This window comes from Pimephales promelas, chromosome 1 (genome assembly GCF_988280905.1).
Source record: "Pimephales promelas chromosome 1, fPimPro1.hap1.1, whole genome shotgun sequence".
NCBI lineage: Eukaryota > Metazoa > Chordata > Actinopteri > Cypriniformes > Leuciscidae > Pimephales > Pimephales promelas.
In genome coordinates, this window is record NC_142769.1 from 47978435 (window position 1) to 48002519 (window position 24085).

General features: G+C 40.1%; 1 protein-coding gene across 1 annotated transcript in view; it reads left to right on the top strand.

Annotated features, from left to right (window-relative positions):
* Positions 1–24085, top strand: part of dnah2 (dynein, axonemal, heavy chain 2) — a 224084-nt gene that overhangs the window by 15213 nt on the left and 184786 nt on the right. Inside the window, exons 8-12 of the mRNA XM_089130887.1 lie at positions 153–344; positions 6108–6265; positions 19814–19901; positions 21337–21539; positions 23777–23906. Coding sequence (XP_088987013.1) covers positions 153–344; positions 6108–6265; positions 19814–19901; positions 21337–21539; positions 23777–23906 — 771 coding nt within the window. The remainder of the gene's footprint in view (positions 1–152; positions 345–6107; positions 6266–19813; positions 19902–21336; positions 21540–23776; positions 23907–24085) is intronic.

Here is a 24085-nt window from a genome sequence, read left to right on the forward strand (position 1 = left end):
AGTTTTTTAGTTTTACTTGTTGGGACCCCAGCAAGAGTATCTAATGGGGATCCAAATAAACAAATCAATCCATCCATCCATCCAACAGTGCCTGTCTGCCAGTCTATCTGTCTGTTTGTTGAAGTAACATTGGTTTTTGTTTTGTTCTCCAGGACAGCACTTTGCAGGCCCAGTCAAACATCTCCTTCCTGTCCTTACTGAAAGAGCCTTGTGAGGAGCTTGCTCAGCTTAAACCTCGTGAGATTGTACCCAAACTCGCTCACATCCTCAACATAATTCGTGTGATATGGGTCAACTCCAGCTACTACAACACCCATGACAAGATCACAGCTCTGTTATCCAAGGTACGTCATTTTACCGTGAATCTGATTCATTCAGGAACACTACTACTGTGTGTTTGCTCAGAGATACACCGGTTAATTCTACCATGGCTTCATTTTGAATCATGTTTAAAGATGGAATTAATTTCAAAAACATGTGTTACTCTGATTGCTCATGTGATATTGCTAAAATATTCTATTCTATTGTTCAATATGTAATCCTTTTATTTAGTATGATAACATTGCATGCGCATTCTACAAATGCAAGTCACCTGTGCGAGCAATACTTTACATCAGTGTTTCCCAATCCTGTTCCCGGAGGCACACCACAACTAAACATATTTGAACTTAACACACCTGATTCAACTCTTCAACTTGTTTGTAGAGACTCCAAACCAAGAAATATATGGGTCAGATAAGGAAGACATCCAAAATGTGCTCTGTTGATGTGCCTCCAGGAACAGGGTTGGGAAACACTGCATTATATGTTAGGTTATCTCTTTATAATAGCACATGAGTGAATTGATTTTGCAATGCTCTGACAATGAAGATTGATCCACTACGCGGTTTTATTGTTATGCACAACCCTTTGTCTAGGAAATCAATCACTTCATGCATAATTTTGTATGAATCAGCTAATCTCTCATGCTCAGAGGTTTTCCCTCAATCCACTCCCACAGACCTATACAGTCATATTAGTACCTGCTGTCTGGATCCCACACCCCCCTCCTCTGCTTCCTGCACATCAAAGTTCGGATTGCTTTGGGCTCCGCCACATAGATAAGCCATCAGCCGCAGTGGCGTAGCACATGTAACACGTGTTCTTCAGATCAGAGGAGCGGGGCCTTGCGTCTCTACGCCACCCGCTCGCATCGGTTCACTTGCTTTTCATTTCCATCCCGGGCTCCTTGAGAGCATCAGGGAAACCGTTTAACCTTCTGTAATTACGCTCTGACCCTTCCTCTGCAGGAATCACATGGTACTACTGCCACTTTGTTTCTCTCTTCTTTTTTTGTGTCCGTTTCATTTTTCTTTTTTTTTTCTCTTTTTCATTCTTTTCTTTGAAAACACATCAAGGCAAATCGGACTGCTACAAAAACATTTGGTCTAATTGTTTCCTGAGGGGTGAGACCGTGCGCACAAGCTGAAATGGCCGAATTAAATCAGCAGTTGTTTTCCAAAGAGACACTTTTATTCTCTGAGGTCATATTTGCACCTTTGACCTGCATATGTTTAATGAGTTCAAGTCTGGACAATCTTTTCCCCCCCTTTTGTTTCCCTTATGTTCAAATTTAAAGAGTTAGTTCACCCAACACTACACTCCTAGAAGAAAAGGTTCTATATAGAACCTTAAAAGGTTCTATCAGCATTACGCATTTGGAACCCCTAAAAGGTTCTATACACTCTTAAAAAAAGGGTTCCTCTGGGTTCTATATAGAATCCTGGGGTTCCATACATGGCCAATAGAACCTTTTACCAAAAAAAATGGTTCTATATAGAACCATTTTGGAGTTCCATATATGAAGCGGGGGATGGAATCATTTCTGGTTCTAGTGTATGGTAAGCCTATTATTAGTGTTTATGTTTTAGACATGTCGAGATAGTTTTCGCTGGAAATTGCGTACATGCGTCACTCGCCTGAGCACGTCTCATCATATCCATAATGGTGTGGGAGTGGCAGAGGTTAGTTGTCACAATTAGCAAGAAAGGTTGACATGAAGCAGTTAAATATCCAACCTCCGGGATCCACCTGGTTAAAAAAAAATAAAAACGCAGAACAGAGGAGAGTCTGCTGTCAAAAAGAGACCACGACAGAGCTTGTAATAAAACAAGAATCAGCATTGGCTTGGTTTTTTGGAGATGGAGAGTACTGAGGGATTTGAAATGTTGTAAAACTGGCAACTGGCGAGTGAGGTATTTTATTAAACAGATAAATAGCCATGTAGCTCTCTAACAGAGTTCACTGTAAAGCAGTATTTATTGTGAAGGGTTGTTTTATTATGGTGATTGTATTGCTGTGCTGGAATTTCTTTTCAACTCAGTACCATAGCCATTATACAGTACCATAATCATTATACAGTAAAATCTTCAGCTAGTCAGCATGAGATCCTTTCCATCTAAACTGGCTGTAAAAGACAATTCTGGGGTCCAGTATTGTTTTGGACTCCAATGGCTCTCATTGTATAGACACTACAGTTAAGTCTTCTGTTAAAAGTGTTGCAGAAGAAAGGACAGTAAGTTACAGATAAAGGTTTGAAATGACCTGGAAAAGGATTTCCAGGTAGACGTACTGTATATACCGGTGCCACGGAAAGATTTTACCCCAGCTCAGGGGTAGCCATCAGTAGCCATCAAAGACAGGAAAAGAAATGGACACAGTGACCCCATAGACTTCAACGGAGAAAAGTGAAGTCAATTAGAAGCATTCACTTCCTGATGGCTGCGCAGGCTCAAACTGAGCTTGACGACGTAGATGTGACGTGAACAACCTGTCTCACAGCTGTAAGTCTTCTAGTGGTGGCGCCAAGAGGAATCTGAATCATTCCCTTCCGAATCTTGCAGAGCCGGAGATCGTGAGTAGCAGCATGAGCAACTTTATGACTCTCTATGGGCTTTACCCTTGACTTTATGCCTCCACCTCCCCTCAAATGCCCGCGAGCTTCTCCTCCTGTCTATACGGTAATTTCACTGTGCGACAGAGAGTTGCGTGTTATGACCAATCGTTACCCTATTTAAAAAAACAAAAACAAAAAAAAAACGGCTTCTACAGGGCATAACGTAACTTAGATACAAGGTAAATAGAGCCTTTTATACATGGTGGTTTTTTTTTTAGAAATAAATAATGGACAAATGGACTTTTAAACGCCTCAGATGTAAAGTTATTCGCTGTCAAAGTGACGCCAAAATGAATGGGACTCAATGGAATGCTAACAGTAGGTAATGGCTTGCTAGCCAATGGCGGCCCCCGGTACGCTTTCCGGGTGCTGGATTACCCCCTTGGTAGCCATGAGTCACACTGGAGCGACGTCAACTCCCCTCTTCGATTGATTGGCTAAAGGAGGAGCTGTCAATCAAGAAGTAGTGGACCAATGGTGGCGCTTAAGCCTCCCTTAATTTACATGAAACTCAAACTGCAACATTTGGTTTGGAAAAGAAGAGCGACGAGAAAAACAGCACAAGCATACAAAAGAATAAAATATGAGCAGAAAATGTTAGAGAACACAAAGTACAGAGTCATTAAACTGAGGAAACCAACTTTTTTTGATTCACGCTTATTATAGTTTGCTATTCTGATCATTTTGCATTCTTTTTTTCCGTTTGCGCAATGTATTTTTCACATGTGTTCTTATTTTTTCATCTGTGACCGCAATACTTTCGGTGGGAATTGAATCCCATAGCCACCCTCTGACCAAAAAAAGACAGAAATATCAAGAGCCTTTCTTTTAATCTGTCAGAAATGTACTTCAGTTCAGCCACAACACTGTAATTTTTTATGGCGGTCTTACCCAGGCCAAATGCCTGCGGTTCAGTCAAGTGAGCTCTCTTTGTGAGCACTTTGTTCTTACCTTGTCAAATACACAGAATATCTGATGTGAAACTTCTATTGTGTTAGGCCAGTGCTTGTGCTATGAAAACTGCTTAGGTTATGCCATAATGATTTTTGAAGTGAAAGAAAGTTTTCTTCTCCCGTAATGGGAGCCTTCATCAGTTTACATGCATTTTTTTTTCTACTGGAAAATTGAATTTCTATTTGCCTGAGTGAAAGATTCCAGCGACTGATATAGGCCCTCTCTGTGGAGATGTTTTTATTGTTATTCTATGAAATAATGTTGCCATTTTTCTCATGGCTTCTCCACCATGCCACGATTGTACTGTGAGTTTAAATCACCCGCTAAGCTCCATTAATGCTCAGTGACTTGAATCTTGTACCTGGTTCACAGATTTGGCCCACACTCCTATAAGACCGATGGGGGATCAACAACCCCTGACCGAATTTCCGACATGAAACATTTCAGAAGAAACTGAGGAAACTGTTCTAAAATCAGAGAGTAACGATGATTTCTATCAGCGGCCATATACAAATACATCTAAATGGACTGTGAAGTCCACCCAGTGCTCTGTTGTCATTGGCTGCGTGCAATAGCGCGTTAGCTGTGCTGTGTTTAACGAAGGTGAAATGGGCCCTGGTATTTCGACTTTAGAGGGTTTCTCCCCCTCCAAGATGTAAAATAACATGGGAAACCTGATTATTTCAGCAGGGAAACATTTGATTGTGCTTTGCAGTGAGGAAGGAAAGAGTAGAGAGAAAAGACGTGGAGCAGAACTTGCTTTCTTGATTCAGTTTCCAGTCAGAGCTTTCCAGCTAATAATTTCCAATCAGAGGGCATTTGAGTCACGATGTGTGTGTGTGTTTGTGTGTGTGCGTCACGACCGCCTCCCTTTGTTTCTCCCTCAGGGCTTCAGCATTTCTTTTATTTGTTTTTGGTTTGTTTTTCGCCCCCGTCCTATTTCTCCGAGCTGGTCGAGCCTACATCGGATTTAATATCATTTTCCAATCAGCCAGCGCTAGGGGCCATGGGCTTTGGACTTGCATGTGCTGTTACGTTTAATACCAGGAAAAAAATACAGAGGTAAAGATAAAGTAGGGTTCGAATACACAATGCCTTCAAAAGAATAATTTGTAATAATTATGCTCAGCTCTGCTTCCCACCGTCAATTTTTTGATATGAAACACCATCTGCCAGGGTTCCTTAAAGCTCAACGCTTGTCATCTATTCTTACCCTTTACGTCCACCTAACCCTACTTTCAGCTCCGTCTAGTTGGTTTTTTTTTTCCTGCACCAAAGTTAAGATGCGCTTCTCTGCTGATTTTCAAGAGGCGCTGTGACAGAAATGTAAGAAACGTCTCTGATTGAACGAGGCCTTAGAAATCTCTTGAGACAGGCGTTGGGACATGTGTTGTCTTCATTTACAGAAGACTCTTTTAAGTATTTTTCAGTAAAGAGAGCAATGGGAAAAAAAAATGAACTCTGTTTAATTCTCTGGCTCTCTTAACCTTTTGCTTAAATGAGAATTTTGAGTCATTAACATATCAATTTAATTTCCTCTTGTTTTGTGCCTCCTTCATTAAAACATGAATTTGCCTGGCACTGTAATCAGGGTGTAGTACACATTACTACACACACACACACACACACACATTTTCTCTAAATCTTTTTTTCCCCACATACACATACACATTTTTTTCCCTTTTTCCACTGATGTATTGTACACATGTAGAGCTATACTCTCACACACACACATGTTGGTTTCAGTGCTCTATGGGGTTCCTCTGTCAAAAGAAACTAAGAATGAATGGGAATCTGTCGTTTCACATCCTCCACTATATACATCATCAGCCATAATTACACTTTCTTCTCCTCTCTTCCTCTCTCCTCTTTGTTGCCTTCTCTTCGTTCATTTTTTTCTTTACTCGCTTCCATACAACGCTCTCTGTTTTTGTAAGGCGAGTACGTCTGAGTGACACCAGGCACAAAAGCCAAGGTTTTAACAGGAGTAAATCCTGTCTGATTCGTATAAAAGTCTGTTCTCAAGGTTAATCTACACCTGAATGCAGAACACATTACGGCACACACCTGTCTGCGCTTGCTTTGGTACAGTCAATGTGGTTCTCTCATCAAACATTCATGAGCAAATCCTCATTTATGAGAGACACAAAGACAGATTCATACGTGGTGTTTCATTTAAATACAGTAATCTATACTATGTGTTGGTTTTTTTTTGCAGATGAGTAGTGAGATCATCCGTCAGTGCTGTCGGCAGATCTCTCTGGACAGGATCTTTCAGGGTTACGTGATCTCCAGCAAGCAGATTCTGAATGACTGTATCCAGTGCTGTCTGGCTTGGAAAGAGCTCTACTCGCACAACTCCCAGCTCCACCACAAGTACAGTAGCCTTAAATCATCTTTTCTGTCTATCCGAGTTGTGCTCTGTTCTCCACGGCACAGGAACACGACACTGGGATTGCACTGTGTTACAGCAGCACCTATTCACTTGACACGCCATAACTGAGATTTTCTACGGTCAGCAGTGCCATATGAAGTGCCGTATCTTTTTAGCTGGATGCGTACTATCACAGGATATGTGTATAATTGAGTAGCACTGTGAGTGAGCGCGTGTAACCATGTTTAATATATTTTGAACCAGCTAGATTGTTATTTTGTCATAAACCAATCACCAATCGGCTCTTGCAGTGTTGCCATGTCCACTTATTATTATAGGCACATTTGGACTTGTTTTTACAATTTTGAAGTGACAACTTTTGAATTAATGCCATCTGGCCGACGGTACTGTGTTCCCTGATGCATGAAAAACAGGTCCAAGCTATCTTTTATCCCCCAAGCAATTAGATTTTAAAATGATTCTAGTGTTGATTGATGATCAGCTGGTCTGGTTATCCTAAATTAGATTTATTTGCTTTAAATTATTGTTTGTATATGCCAAATGTCTGTGTGAGCAGATAAATTAACTTCGACTACTATATATATTTTTTTGTGACAGCAAACAAGTCTGTCGCTTTTTGATCATGCATCCTTCCACAGTATACAAGAATTAATTTCATTTAAAAAAAAAAAAAAACTTTGTTGACCCCAAACTTTTGAAAAGTACTGTAAAATCGTTTTATTTGTGGATGCGAATTTTTATAAAATGTTATTTGTAAATAACATTTTATAAAATGTGGATTAATGCTAGTAATACCTTAGCACTTTTTCTAATTTAACAATTACAGTTACTGCTAATGCTAATGCTGCTGCACTCATAATGTGCTTCTTTATATTAGGTTACTTGTAACTAGGGGTGTAACGGTTCACAAAATTCACGGTTCAGTTCGATACGATACACTTGTGTCACGGTTCGGTTCGATACGGTTCGGTACGTTTCCAATACAGCAATTTTCTTGATTTAATTTTTTAATTATATTTTTATTAAAACTAACATCATAAGGTATGATATTTTATAACTTTGAGCAATGATGGAGCTATTCTTGACTTTTCTTAGGAGCTTATAAACAAAACAGCTCATTGGACAAAACGAAATGTAATATTGTAGTTGTAATAAACAAAGGTTTATTTTAGTTCAGATTAACATCTGAGGGCAGCAATTGTATTCATAATGTCGAAATAAAACCGACGTAATATTACTTATAGCCTACTATTCCTGCCAAACTCACATGGTAACAGTTAGTGTTACTACAGTAAATCCATGGTGAATGTTTCACTCATGGCACAGTGTTTCTTCCTGGTTTCCACATCAGTGCTGTTTGATCCGTTAATAATGGAGAAACGTAAATGTTTCTCACTAGATCTCGCAGCGATGTTATTACTTCAGTGGCGATTCAATTCAATTTTTTTCTTTCTGATTTCGCTGTGTAGTAACAGTGCTGATGATCAAGATTGGCTCACGCTGCATTGGTCCAAACTGATATACGGTCCGTCAACCACACAATAACGAGTAGCTCAGTTTCGTTCCGCTTACATTACATTTATGTATTGTATTGTATACATGTATACATATGAAGAGTTCAGATGCAAAAGCCTCTAAATGCCATTTGAAATTTTCTTCTTTAATGATGATTTTTATCAAACTTGTATATTCAAGTTTACTAATTTCACTAAAATGGCAATGATAATTACCTATTAATTGTTATTTAAGTGAAATTGCTGAACTTAAATATACAAGTTTGATAAAAATCATCATTAAAGAAGAACATTTCAATTGGCATTTAGAGGCTTTTGCATCTGAACTCTTCATATGTATTGTATACATTTATGCCATTTGATGTTGGGCAATGTTGTGGTCACGCCAGCGTCTATGAGCGTGCTTGCCACGCGCGATGAAATAACGAAATTTTGGACGGCAGGAAAAATGGTCCAACGAACCGTTCGGTTCAAAAATGCATACCGAAAGCTTTGTACCGAACGGTTCAATACGAATACCCCCCTACTTATAACTAATAAGGCTGGCACTACTAACACAGCCAATATGTTAATACTGCTGACACTGTTTGCTCTGCTACTGCAATTCTCCTGTATTACTAGGGCTTCTAAATTAATACAACAAATGTTGTTGCTACATTAGCGCTGTTAATATTGTTCTCTAAGACATTGCTGTTAAACAAAAACACTGTTAAGCAATTACCACCAATGTCGTTGCTGTACTCATGCTACCATTGACATCTCAGCTCTCACCACAGCCTTGGTTCTTACTTTGGTTGGCCACACTAAATTCTGTTTCATGTTCAGCTAAGTGTGACTAAATCAAATGTACACAAATAGTGTTTTATTTCCATCCCTAGGTCTTCCTTTCCATATAGCAGCTAATACAGAGCACACTCTCAGCCTATATTATTCACTCCAAACCCTGCTCTTCGTCTTTTAGCTTTATAGCCCTTCCTCTCCCTGTCATTTCTTCCATCAATGACTCTACCTTACCCACCCAGACTCATCACAGCTTCTCCACACAGTACCTGCGCTCGTTCTCTCTCTCTCTCCCGTTTTCGCAGTGGAAATGATACTGTTGCTAAATGAGAGTGCCAAAGCCATGCAGTGATTGCAGCCCTCCTGCCAAAAAGAACAGCATTTTACGGTGCAATGACAGAGTTTCTTCTTCAAAGTGATGGCAACTTACCGCCAAATGATGGAGGCTGAACATGACAGCATCCATTTGAAAGGAGCTCTCTCAGAGTCATCTCCCGTTGGTTTTTTTTTTTTTTCTCTTATTATTATTATAGCACGTAGGATTTGGCTGGCATTTCTACTTTAGGTGTGGTGAAACTGTGCAATACAGTTTCATCATCTCGCAGCAGAATGCAGCGACTGCTTCGTAAACTATGGCACAGCTCTGTGCTAGCGCTGTGATTTTGAAAGATGTTAACAGTGTAGCAAATGCTGTATTGTTGAGGATGAATGCAGCAGATTCGGTGGGAGGGATGCTCTGTTGTGTAGAGGAAACATTTATTTCATAAGCAAGTCCTCTCTACAGGATACAGCCGTTCAGTTGTGGCTTTTTAAAACAGCAAGGGGCTCCAGAGGTTTTTTCACGGAAAGTAATGTGCGGTCAACCGACGACAGCACAATGTTCTTAGTGGGTTACACCCTAAGGTCTCTCACTTTCGCTCAAACCCTGCAGTTTTTTGGATTGTGTCAGATTTGTTGGTGTTGTGGGCCTGCTGGTTGTTTATGACTGTTGGCTTCATTTGTTGTGTTGGAAGAAAAGGGTTTGCTGTGCTGTGAATCCTCCAAATTACAGCACAATTGACACACAGTTGTGTGTTTAACTTACTTTAAATCTAAATATCAGTTCTAAGAATATTAATAATGATATGGGAAATGAAGTCATTTACACATTAAGTCATTTTAACATTTACTTAAAGCTACACTGTGTGATTTTTACCCCTTATCTAGCGGTGACCATCCAGTGAATATTAGTTTCTGTTCCTCTCAATTCCGATTTCGTTTTAACTCCTACGGTGGCCAATGTAGTCCAAGATTAACATGGCTTCCAGTTCGACCTCGTCCATGAGCGTTAACTCAAACGTAAACGCGAAAGGCGAAGCTTGAATTAACGGGTATGTCCCTCTTTGGCTAATGTACTTTCAAGATGGAGGGGCAACATGGCGACCGACATTAGAACCCCTTACCCGTATGTATTTTCAATGGCATATTATACACTCACGAGAATACTTTATTACTTCAACGAAGTAAATATACATTAATGAGCACACATATTTTTGAAAGAACTAAGTGTTTTTAGCTAAGAATAAACTAAAAGAGTTTATTAATAATCGAGTTAAAAAGCCATGCAAATTCTTGGCAATGTGAAATTTAAGTCAATGAGATCCAAAACTAGCCTGGTTCAACCAGACTCTAGTTCATTTCATTTCCACATAGAGTCTGGAACCGCTCCATTGAGAAACGTTTCCTGCCTTGTAGGCGGGTTCACTATTAAATTTCAAATCTATTGGATCTGCCCAAAGTCACTCACGATCTGCCATAGCCAATCGCTAACAGGGTGTCGTGAGTGACGTATGTCACGCGCCGAAATGGCTGGAAAAAAAAGTCCGAATGATCAGAGGATTATGTTTACAATAGGATTTCAGTCAACGAGCGCCACAGGTTTTGTTAATCTAGGAACAATTATTAATTCGAAATGTATATTTGACACGAAGGACAGTGATATATTCTTTCAACAGTGCTGTGTCGGAAGCTGTGTCTAATCATTACAAATACGCCGCTGTGGTCGTTTTCTGATCTGCCGCAAATGCTGTAGCAGCTACAGTGAATGATCAGTCTGTCTCTATCTGCAGATGTGTAATAAACAACAATTTTTTCATATTACGTCTTATTGTTTCTTAATTACCTTAATTATGGTCTTCAAAGTATGTGTTTGTACATTTTTATGTGGCATTTAGTTTTTTTTTAGTAAAACAAATCAACCATTGCCATCTAAAACTGAAAATCAAATATCTTCAAAGTATGGTTTTTCACATTTTTATTTATGACAATTATTTTTTTTAAATCACAACCAATTTGTATGATTTACAACATGTAAAACTGACACACAAACCTCCTGCACGAGTGCACAAAGGGGCTCAAAATGTTCTATTCATCACAAGAATCAGTAAATTTACAGTTGGGAATATGAGCGACTGACATATGACTCCTGAGCCGATCTTCAACAATAGTTTAGCAGCCAGGACTCGGGGCTTCCGAACACCGCGAACACCAGGCTAAACCGTCCGTCCAAAATGTCATCGTGCACGAGCTGCCCAGCACAAACTTCCAAACTTTCTGCCTCCTTCACTTGGTCCTCAGTTGTGCAACAAGAGGTGAGACGATAACAATCCGGCTTTAAATTCTGTATATTCTGCAGTTTCTTTTTCAACAACGGACCGAATAGCTTTTCTCACGTCTTTCTCCGCTGCCATTACTAGGGTTGGGAACCGAGAACCGGTTCTTTTCCAGAACCGGTTGTGTTTTTGAAAAAATACCGGAACCGTGCAAAATTCCTAAGTTTCGGTTCCGAAAACGGTTCTGATGCCGATGCGATATCATCATGTGGGCGAAGTGCTGGGAGTAGAAGACGCCGTCTTATTCCAAAATTACAAAAACTTCACCACTGAAGTTGCGATTTGCTCTCACACGCGCTGCATTTGTCACACACAGACACACGCACGCTGCGTGCGCCGACCGCCGAGTCACTCTCTAGCCTACATTCAAATCTGTTTGCGCTGAGAGAGAGAGAGAGAGAGAGCAGTTGTCGATATGAAACTTCTTTACAATCACACAGTCTCAATATTTATTTGTTTCACATATTCAAATGATTTCCGTTACAGAATTAGTGAGATTATAGTTTGCGTAAACATTGACGGTAGTGGTCAAAACAGATGCAGTCCGTATATTTTTTGTGTTTAGAATTTACAAAATATATACAATGAGCGAGTGCATCATAATGTTTTTTTTCCAAACCGTGTTTTTGTCTTATCTTGAATCACTACGTAAAGCCTGTAATAAGCGTTAATACTCGGACTTCTTGTTTAGACTGGCCGGCGGATCGCAGCTGCTGCGGAGTAGCCCAATGCCTGCGTGACTCGTCATGGATATAAACAGAGAGAAGTAGCTCCGGCAACAATGTTCTTCCGCAAGACGCATGCAGTTCTGTTTATTAACTGCTAGAGCGCCGATTTATCCAGTAATGAAATAAGTAAAGTCTTAATGAATCAATCATTCAAACCGTTTTAAAAAATAATCTGTTCTACACACACACATATGTGTGTTAAAGCATATTCTACTCCTGAGAGGGTATTCTTCACTGTTGGAGATACAATAAAGGAGAGGTCTAAATTATTATAGAGAATGCAGAATTTTTTAATTTCCTTTATATATATATATATATTTTTTTTTTTTTTGCAAAGATTGCTTAATAATATTTTGAGTTTGTTTACATTACCAGTCTGTTAAACTAATTTGTCAAGTACTATAAGAAATAAACACAAAAAGGATTGTGGATTTTTCTCTTACTAATATTTTTAATTGAATTGGAACCGGAACCGGAATCGTTTGGCGGAACCGGAATCGGAACCGGAACCGGAAAATTTCTCACGATTCCCAACCCTAGCCATTACTGAACTCAAACTGACGCACTTACATCAACGTCATTCTCGGCCACTCCCTCTATTCGCTGATTGGTCCTACAAAAAAATGATTTCTGGAAACCTAAGGATAGGGAGCAATCCCAGACGTAGTACTGAAGTAAAATGAAATTGAGCGGAAATGCGTAGGAGGGCGCAGCCAGGCTAATCCAAAACAACATTGGGCCCAAATGTCTTTCATTTTATGGACAAAATATGTATTTTTGCATGCAATTTTCCTTTAATGGTGTTGTTTTAATTACTTTATCATGCCTTTGACTGAAAACAAGATTTCAAGCAACATTTCAAGATGATCTGATGTCTCATTTGATGGAGGCGGCAAGGAGGGTGTTTGTCAAAATAGGATACTCAGGCTTGCGCTTCTGTGCTGTAGAGTCTGTCATTTAGCACATTGATATTTGGAAGAAAGAAAAAGACCCACTTCAGAGATAACATCTGTCTTTTTTCTCCAGTAGAGGTATATGTTTACTGGTTTGACCAGAGCATCAGGAATCCTATACATTCGAGAGCCACATGCAAGCTTTGTTATTACGAGGTGTTTGTTGTTGCAGTACCATTAATGTCCTTCCAGCTGCAGCAATAATAGCCTCACTCCTGCGGCCTGGGCTGATGGCAGCTCTTGAAGTGTATCGATTGCTGCACTAGTGAATTCAATACAGCGCTGCAACTGAAAACTTAAGGCACGGCAGGCCTCAGAGGTAGGATTTGATTGTCCCTGCTTTACGATGTATTGAGTGCGAGAGTGAATACCCTGTGTTAAAGCAGACAGCGTTATAAATGAGCAATGTTAAAGCTCGATCCAGATGCTTGAGGTTTTGTGTTAAGCAAATCAAGACCTCTTTCTATTTTCAGTTTGTAGGGGGAGACCATTACGCACACACTCGCAAATGTCTTTAGAGTTCATTTTCTAGGGTGACGTCTTCGAGACGGGTGCTTTTAGATGCCGTTTTTTACTATTTGTGATAAACGCGCGTCTTCTGCTTTTGTTCTTTGCACGGACAGGAGGAGAAGTGTCATTGGCACTTTTGCTGCTCACATCACGTCAGATACTTTCAGAGAAATGATTGATCAAAGCCAGCGTCAGCGTTATCAGTCTGGACAGCCACGAGTCAAAGGTCACCTGTGTTTTACTCGAGCTATTTTACTTGCATCGTATGTAGGGATCACTTAAGTTGGTTTGCTCAACCTCATGGTGTATATGTTTATATATATGTGTGTGTGGTGACACATGATTAATGTGGGGTTTACTGTAGCTTGCCCTTCATCTTCTGTCCTCCTGGTCGACCCTTTTTTTTCCTTTTTCTCTTTTTTTTCAATCTTTAATCAAATTTGTTTCTTCACCTCTTTTTTTCCTTTTCACCCCATTTGAAAGAAAAATCACAAATGAGATCTCTGTAATATATCTGTTGTTCTTGACAGTAATGGGATTTAATGGAGCCTTTACTCAAGTTGTAATCTAACGTCTTTCCAATTTCCAGATGAGATCTCAACAATATCACAAACTGTGCTCAGATTTTCCAAGATACTAAAATCTGCAATCTAAAGTGAAAGGCTATGTTTTTTTGACCTCCTAATTTTTAATCAAAATGTCATAACTAATCTTTCCCTGCGTGGGATGTCATTTTATTTGCGTAAGCCCCAACACTATATTGGCTGCAAGCTTGCATTCAGATCTGCCTCGACCCAATCAAAAACTGATGGCCCTTTATTGTTCTTTCTTTTCCGATAATCCTTTTCACTCAGATGTACGTCTCAATACGGCAGAAAAGATCTGTCAGTACTTCAGTTTTATAGCCATTTTAACATTAGGCAGTTCAGTCGAATGAGTCAAGAGACGGATGTCAAGTGCTTTGCGGGATGCATGCAGTACTCTATATCTTTCTCTTATTATAAGGTTAATTTTTGGTAAATGTACCAGGTCTCTTTATTCTCTGGATAAAGAAAAGAAAATGTTGAGACAACCTTGTGAAACATAATTTCACTTAAGTTTTCGCAAGTCAAGTCACCATTTATATTGCTCTTTTAACAATATGAACTGTTTCAAAGCAGCTTTAACATTAATTAGAGAAGTTTATAATGTGTTATGTGTATGCTAGGTCAAAGAAATGTGTTTTTAGTCTAGATTTGAACTGATAGATGGTCTGCTTCCCGGACAATGGACAATTCTACGTGAGGACGTTTTTTGGCCAATAATTCGATTTTTTTTATTTCATTAGTAGAAATGACCAGTTAGCTTACTAGTTTTGTTAGCTATGAAAGCATTAATATTTCCATCTTCACTTTAAGTTTTCTTTTTCTCTACTACTTTCTTTTCCCTTCACTCCTATTCCCTCTTTTCTTTTCCCTATTTTTATTGAATTTTGAGTCAATCATGTCAGATTTTCCAGACAATGCCTTTAAAGGTTGCTCAGTAAGGAGCAGTGCACCCTGTCCCCATAAGAAACGTAACCTTTGTGGTCAGCCTGGTTATTCTTCTGTATAATGACTGAGCTTGAATCCTTTCAGGCTTTCTGAAACACATGACCTCATAAAATATCTGTCATGGTTGGAATCATTGCCATGGTACCGCTAACTGCTCCGGGAGTCGTGCTTTGAACAAAGGTTTAGCAGATTGTGTTTGTGTTTAAGTGTGCTCACGTTTGTGTGTGTGTGTGTGTGTTCCTGGTGTTCCTTCCGTTATGGGGGTCCAAATGTCCCCACAAGGATAGTTATACCAGTAATCTTTGACCTTGTTGGGACATTTTTTTTTAGTCCCCATCAGGAAAACAGCTTATAAATCATATGAAATTGATTTTTTTCTGTGATCGGCAGGTTTATAGATAGGGGATAGAATATGTATACCGTAAAACTTCAAATAATAGCCCAGGCTTTTATTTTCCCAAATTGTCGTATTGTATTGTATTTGAGACAGGTGTCTATAAGACAGGCCTTTATAATTTAGTGTTGAGATGTTGTTCATTGAGTGTCTAATCTCTAAAAATCTCCAAATGCTCCTCGTGAAACTGCAGTCTTCCTCTGCTCGTTAGGCGGGATAAAATTGTGCTTTGGCGGCCGCCGAAAAGCGGACGATCTGGCGGTTTTAGAAGATTAACAACCCGAAAATAAAAAACAGACACGGCCTCTATTTGAGACCGGCTTTTATTTACCCAAACCTGCAGTCACATCAGGCGTGTAAAAGAGACAGGCGTCTATTTGGGACTCGGCTATTATTTGAAGTTTTACGTAGAGGTCGACCGCTATGGTTTTTTTTTACGCCGATGCCGATACCGATCTTTTGAAATCCGGGTCGGCCCATGGCCGATTAATGCTGCCGATTTATTTTGTCCGATATTTGCTTGGTTTTTAACCTCTATTTGAAAGATAAAATGTAAAGAAATGATAATTACTTAACATAGACTAACTTTCTCAACAAACACTTTTTATCCTCTCAAAAAATGTCCTGAAACATGTATTTTTGGTTTGTTTTGTTTGTTGACGGACAAAGACAAATGGACATAACCTAATTATCACAAAAAAGGAGAAAAAAAAACTTTAAATGATTTAATTTTTTATATATAAGATTTATTATATTTTATTTAAATTAACTTCTAACAATAACGTATTTCTCTAGTAAATTGCTGTTGAACGACAAAACCAACCACCAGATGGGAAAATTATATTTTGCAAAAACTTTAAATGCACCCCAATCCAGCTACTACTAACAGTCAGTGTTGTGCCTAAACGCGTTCAATGAACGATAGTTCATGAACGCGTTCATATTTAGGTCTGCTGCTCATTCGGCTGGAAAATGACTCTAGCGGCAGCGTGCGTCAAACACGCAACACTAGGCTGCCTACAGATGCACCTGCCTAATAATCGGCTTGATATACTTGGATATTGGCCAATGCCGATTATGTTAAAAAATGCCAAAAATCGTCCGATTAATCGACCGACCTATTAATCGGTTTTACAAAACCTTTTATTTATTATACCTCTAGTTTTACGGTACGAAGTTTTTACAGAATAAAAAAAATCGTTATGTCTATAGAAAGTCCCCATAAAACATGGAAACTGTGTGTGTGTGTCTGTGTCTGTGTGTGTGTAATGACTAACACCAAATGTTCATTGCACATTTCATTTTAGAGGCTGAATTCTTAATTCTGTCATTTAGTTTTGATACTATAGTGATTTATAGTGTTACATTTGCCACTGACATCACAGCCATGAGGAAATCATGTATGATCGCTACCAGAGAGAGTGTTAGATGCTGTAGATATTACTTTGAATATTTGGCATAAAAAAATTCAGACAGCAGTAGAAAAATATTGGACATCTGAAAATGATTTTATGGAACTCTAAAGTCCGTTGTTTTAAAATTCACAGTGAACCTGTCACTTTTTTTCTAAGGTTGAGAGGGCGCTTTACTAAGCATGGTCTGAATAACTTGCATTTTAATGGTTATTTAAATTAAATTGCCCCCGCCTCTGATCCCCTACTGTTTTTTCTAGTAATGACCAACACTTTTATGAAACACTGGTCTCATTTTAGCTGATATTATGTTTGTTTTGGTGAAAATGCGGGTTGTTTGCATTTCACTGATTTTTATTCATTTATTTTTCCATTAATAGCTTCTTATCCTGATCCACTCGCTCACATTTTCTGTTTAAGTCAACATCTCTAACCTTGATAGATGTTGTAATAACATTTTATCATGGTTCATGGTATGCAGGTACTCGTTCAAAGGGATGTGACCCTGGAGCCAGAGAGCGTGTAAGAGAATAAACATAATGATATCTTATCGTCTATAATCCGTGTTTCTGCCTATGTCTGACATTCACCTCTGTGTCCTCCTGTGTGTTTAGACAGTGCATTCATCACTTTGGGCCCAATGACGACCTTCTCTGAGACCTATACCACTGGATCATGTCTATCTCATAATCACTCTCTCTCTCTTTCCCAGAACAACCATGTTGTATATCGCTTTGTGTCTGTTCCTCTCCCTCCCAATCCCTTTTAGTTGTACAAAAGTTATCCTCCCTCACCCCTCTTCCTTTCTTTCTTCAGCATGACAGCCGTTTACTGGAGCATTATTACTCCCTGTATAAGCCCTTCTTTAATTAGACACCAATTTGAACGGATTTACGCTTTTTCACATGCCAAAACATTCATATTGGCTGTTTATCCCTGTGGTTAAAGGGCATAGCTGTCAAACTGACCACAATTCATGGCGATATTAAGTGTTTTGCAGTGAACTGAGTAGCTCCGTTCCCTCCGAAATAACATGGGCTAACTGGTGATTAAGGATTTAGAAGACGAAGTGGAGATGCCTGTGTCGGGTGGTCCTGTAAATGATTCAGGAGAACTGATTGCTGGTGTGCGGCTCACCGTCATTTCAATGTGTTTTTGAATCTCAGTCATTAAAGCTCGGCCCGCATTTCAATTTAAGCTCTCATCCTCCGCTCTGACGACTGTGATCTCCGTGCAAGGCGAAAATCGTAATTTAGTCGTTGCGCCAGGCGGCAGTTATTTTTCTCTTTGATAATACATATTATATGGCTGGGATTTCTTTGCATAAATCAAAGTAGTATGAAAGATGAAAAGGAAATTTGCGTTTCACGCGTGGAGACCTTCCTTATGCGGTGCTTGTTATTACCACACTCAAACTGTTATAGTAAACGAATGAAATCGTAAAACGCTGGCAAACGGATCTCTCCAAATGATCAACGTCCCAGTGTATTTCGACATCAGCTTTGAACTGAGGAAGAGTTGTAGTCAAGACCACCTAAACCGAGACCAAGTCAAGATCAAGATCGTGTGTTGAACCAAAGACAAGACCAAAGTCAAGACTAAGACCAGACCAGCATTCCTTAAATTCATCCAAAAGATCCACATTTATAGATTGAGAAATGTCTTATATTATAATTTTAGAAGCATCTGAAGCATCTGAATTGGTGCAATTACAACTGCATAAATAATGTTGAGATTATTAATTTTTTTACTAAAATGTTTTTTATTGAACATTTGTATTAAATCGGTATGTTTTCAATCGTGCTCATGTTTGTGAAAGCGGCTCTTTAGCTCTTGTGATATTGTTTAACTATATTGTTTATGTAGCATTATAAAAATCAAGATCTCACACAAGTACTTTTTCTCTTCTTAAGTCTCACATTTTGTAGCCATTTGTATTAATTTTGGTGACATTTTTGACACAACCCCTCGTTGATTTGAAATGAGTTAATGATTGCATTGAAGCAGGAAGTCCCATTTATGATATTAACAAAAAAATCAGCAATTTAGTGATATTCCCGCAGTTGTGGCCTTGGAATGAAATCCCGAGTCCTCTTAGCCTTAGGCCGAGACGAGGCTGAGTATAAATGCCAAAGATTAAGACCTCCCAAAAATGTCGGATCTCAAATACCACAACACAACACTCCAGTCAAGGAAACTCGTCACGTTTATTTATTCATAGCACATTTAACTGATGAGCATTAAACATAAAAAAGTGAATTACAGTTCAATGTCTACTATAAAGCAGCTCTCCAGTGTTTGTTTGACCTCGACGGACTCAAAACAGGAAATGAACCGTATAAGATTTCCATGTCAAAGAAGGCGGAGCCTCAGAGCCACACCTGTCCTGTTAGGTAAGCGCCATCGACCAATGGTAGTTTAAAGGTGTGGACCAGCCGGAGCAAACTTACAAAACAAACTCCAAACGTCCTTCGTTTTGGCCTAAATTCGTCACACCAGGTCGTTCTTTGATTTCGCTGGAAGTATATTGGGTGCTTCAGAAGGAAGCCATGGATCTGGTTTCTCCCTTTGACTAAATCTCTCACTTTACATGTACTATCACGCCTATCCGCTAACAGAGTCATCCTGCTCAAGTCGCACTCGCTGTTCCTGTATGTCTCTCACACGCTCCCTCTCTTTTCCCCTCCTCGTGACCCTGGCTTCCTCTCTGCCCCGCTAAAGGTGTTTGACTGTGAGCGGCAGTGAGGATTACCTTTCCATCAGTAGAAGAATGAGGTGTGAAAAGCAATCTGAGGAACGCCAGGCCGGCTGATATGGAACTATGGCGGATGCAATTATGCCTATGACAGATCATTTCTGACCTGATCCCTCACTGCTCTGGATGGCAGCCAGCCACAGACGCTGTTTTGTTTTGCTTGTGCGCCGTGTGAAATTTTGAAAACCTTTAGCAAGGCAGTAGTGACATAGCAGACTCTGCTCTCCCTTACAGTACTGCTCTTGAGGAACAGAAATGATGGTGAAGATGATGTATGCACTTTTTCCTTTCTCTTTTTAGATACTCTTCCCAAGGGTGGTCGCTCGACGAGATTAGCATATTTGCTCTGGTGGATGCCTTTGTGCAAAGATGCAAAGGCCTAATAGAGGTGAGAATACACTACAAAATGATGCAAAAAACACATTCGCAAACTACATTTTTTAAATGCGTGCAGAATTTTTACACCCCTACTTTTTTCAAACTCGCAGCCGCAGAATATTCTCTCCGATTTCTCAATAATTCACATCTCTGTGGTTTTTTTTTTTTTTTTGCTTTCACTAAATGTCCTTGCTGAGATCTGTATTTTATATCACTTGTCATTTTTATATTTATTCATGCACTTTTTTTGCTGTGTGCTCCTATTAGTTCCACATAGTATTGGCACTTTGCACAAATAAGGCAGAAAGTAGTGCATCCTTTTCTCTTTCAAAAAGTGATTAGTGAAAATAGAAATTATTGTCAATCAGCCATTGGAGGTCAAACTTAATTTTGAGCTGTTTTGTGATTCGTTCATTTAAAAATAAATAAAGTAATAAAAACTATTTTGAATATATATTAAATTTGGGTACTTTCCTGTTATCCGGACCCCACGATGGCCTACCCCTAACCCCGCCCCTAAACCTACCCGTCACTGGGGTTAAGACCAATCAGGGACGATGGCCTACCCCTGACCCCGCCCCTAAACCTACCCGTCACTGGGGTTAAGACCAATCAGGGATGATGGCCTACCCCTAACCCCACCCCTAAACCTACCCGTCACTGGGGTTAAGACCAATCAGGGATGATGGCCTACCCCTAACCCCGCCCCTAAACCTACCCGTCACTGGGGTTAAAACCAATCAGGGATGATGGCCTACCCCTAACCCCGCCCCTAAACCTACCCGTCACTGGGGTTAAGACCAATCAGGGATGATGGCCTACCCCTAACCCCGCCCCTAAACCTACCCGTCACTGGGGTTAAGACCAATCAGGGATGATGGCCTACCCCTAACCCCGCCCCTAAACCTAACCCGTCACTGGGGTTAAGACCAATCAGGGATGATGGCCTACCCCTAACCCCGCCCCTAAACCTACCCGTCACTGGGGTTAAGACCAATCAGGGATGATGGCCTACCCCTAACCCCGCCCCTAAACCTACCCGTCACTGGGGTTAAGACCAATCAGGGATGATGGCCTACCCCTAACCCCGCCCCTAAACCTACCCGTCACTGGGGTTAAGACCAATCAGGGATGATGGCCTACCCCTAACCCCGCCCCTAAACCTAACCCGTCACTGGGGTTAAGCCCAATCAGGGATGATGGCCTACCCCTAACCCCACCCCTAAACCTACCCGTCACTGGGGTTAAGACCAATCAGGGATGATGGCCTACCCCTAACCCCGCCCCTAAACCTACCCGTCACTGGGGTTAAGACCAATCAGGGATGACTATAGTTCCTAAATGGTATATGGTGGGGTCCAGATAACAGGAAAGTACCTACATTTGTTATGTTAGATTTTTAATAAAAGGCATTTAATGAATATGCTTCTCTCTCTTTCTTTCAGGTGTGTGAGTGTCAGCAGCAGTTTGCTCGCTACGAAGAGGGTGAGCGGGTGCCATTGCCAGTCTTTGCAGGGCGTCAGGGATCAGAGGTCACTCAGAGATTGCTGTACATAGAGGCAACCTTTGACAACAGCCTGCAGGTCCTGAGGTCTGTTAAGGACATCCTGGATGTCGGAAACACCTCTTGGCACAAAGACTTCTCCAGGTGCAGTGTGTTTGTAAATTGATCAGGGCACAGAGAGAAAGAGAGGTTGTGTGAAATAGCTGGCTTTGTTTGTCCATATGGCCAATACACTGGAAGCTGCACATCACCTCTGAATGTTTTCTAATCGTGGACCAATCAGCTGTGAGCTTTGGGCTTCATCTAGATTTTTGTCCCTCCTCACTTTGACGCTTCAAAAAGTTCGCAAAAATAGTCCATATGAATTGAGTGGTTTAGTCCAAATATTCTGAAGAGACTCGATAGCTTTATGATGAATGGCTTTTATTCACATGTAAACATTGATCAGCGAACATAAAAGCTCAACCGATCCTGCTTGATGCGCGAGAACAAAAAAAAGTAGAAATTCAAACTTCGTAATAGGGCTGCAAATAACGATTATTTGTGATATTCGATTAATCGGACGATTATTTTTTCAAATAATCGGATAAAAAAATTGTTTGTTTTTTATAACTAAATAAAACCCTAAATCAGGGTTGTGGCGAGCAGGACGAGGCCGAGGTACGTGAGAGATGCGAGGTTCGATATCACTCACGCCACTGGCCTCACGACGCTTTCTCACGTCCCTCGGCCTCGTCCTGCTCGCCACAAGGGTATTTATGTGTAAAAGTGTACTTTAAAACTTTAAAAAGTCCAAAAGCCACACATTGAGTTTTACTAATATCAATATTTGCATTGTTTTTAGTGATTATTGCTGATGGCAAGTTGATTAATGTAAAAACAATATATATATATTTAACATATTATGTGTTAACACAATTATTGTTAAAACAAATGTACACAGACATGTTGTTCAGATGTGAAGATATAAACTTAAAACATCTCAAAAATATAATTCATTTCATTTTTATTAATTCATAATTAATTGAATTATAAGGATAAATTGCATCAGGATTGGCCTGTTTCAACCAATCGCCAGTAAACAATCCCCGTGACGTAAGCAGACCAACTAATCGATTTGTTGACAACGATTTTCATAATCGATTATAATAGTTGTTGCAGCCTTACTCCGTAACATGAGAATGAATCTCATTGGTTGATAAATGTTTATTCTATAAATAAAAGTCTAAATTAAATCTGTTCAGCATATTAAGCGATCGAGTCTCTCCAGAAAATTTGGACTAAACCGCTCAATTCATATGGATTAGTTTTACGATCTCTTTATGAACTTTTTGAAGCGTCAAAGTGTCAGTTGTGTAGCTGTCAATGGAGGGACAGAAATCTCTCATAATTCATCAAAAAGATCTTCATTTGTGTTCTTAAGATGACCGATCTTTACATTTTTTATTTGAACTATCGCTTTACAAATAAATGCTGTTTAAATCTATTAGTCCAAGAGTCTCATGATTGAATTGTTTTTATACAATATATATAACGAAACTCATATTAGACAGGAAAAATAAAGCAGCTTGAGTTACTGACAGGCAACAACATTAGAAAATGGGTTTTTTATCAAATGAATGTGCCACATTTTTGGTCCTTACAGCGTAGACCGCTTCATTGACTAAAATGGGAGCGATCTAGTTTTCTTGTGTAGTGACACGCTAAATATGTAAGATTGTGTGTCAGTCTTTCTGCCAGGCTGTCTATGACTATGAGGCAGTCAGTCCGTCTGGTTGTCATGTATATTTATGAATGTTTGTTATTGGCCTGCTGGCCTGTTGGGGATTTCCATACATCCTGTATTAGCATATCTCCATAAATATGCGTATAACGACCCGCATATTTGGATCGTCTAGATACTTTTTCATGAATATTCTGCAGTGGGGAGAGGATCACTGCGCCTGCTGCGTATGAGCCCATCGAGTCCCTATTGTCATTCACAACTGTTTGTGGCAGCAGGCAGTTTGGCTGCGTGTCTGAATAGCATCATGACGGAAGCTGGTCTCCCCATCACACCCCCACCCCGGGCACTGCCGGACCTTGGGAAAGGGAGCTGTTTGTGAGCAAGCTGATGGCCATGATGGATTGGGGCCGAGACGGGTCGTGAGGTTAGGATGTTGTTGCCAAGACAAACAGCTGTGCTTGTGTCTGGGGCAGGTGTTTCATAGGGTCTCAGCATATTGAGAGCACCCAAATCAATACCAGCCTCCAGAGTGTGTGTGCGCTGGACTCTGCCTTTGAATAGAGGGCACCGATTTGTGTTTGGAGCGTGCTGTACAGTTCTGCCCATTTCTTTGTTGTTGTTGTGTGCCTATCTGTGTGTGTGTGTGTGTTTTTAGCTTCTGTGCTAAAGTGAAAGATCTGGAGGTGATGATCCAGAATTTGATCACTTCGACCTTCGAGACGGTGAACTGTGTGGAGGAAGGAGTACAGCTGCTCGACATGTTTCAGCACCTGTCTGGAAGAGAGGTCTTTCTCACACACACTTAGCCTTCAATTCACACACACTTTATCACCTCCTTTAAAACCCGTGCGCACTGCTCTTCTTAGCAAATACAGTGAATACAAATGACTCCAGCAGAACAGACCACACACAGACTTTCCATGTCACTTCCTTTTCACTCTCATTTACTCAAAAGTTCAATAGC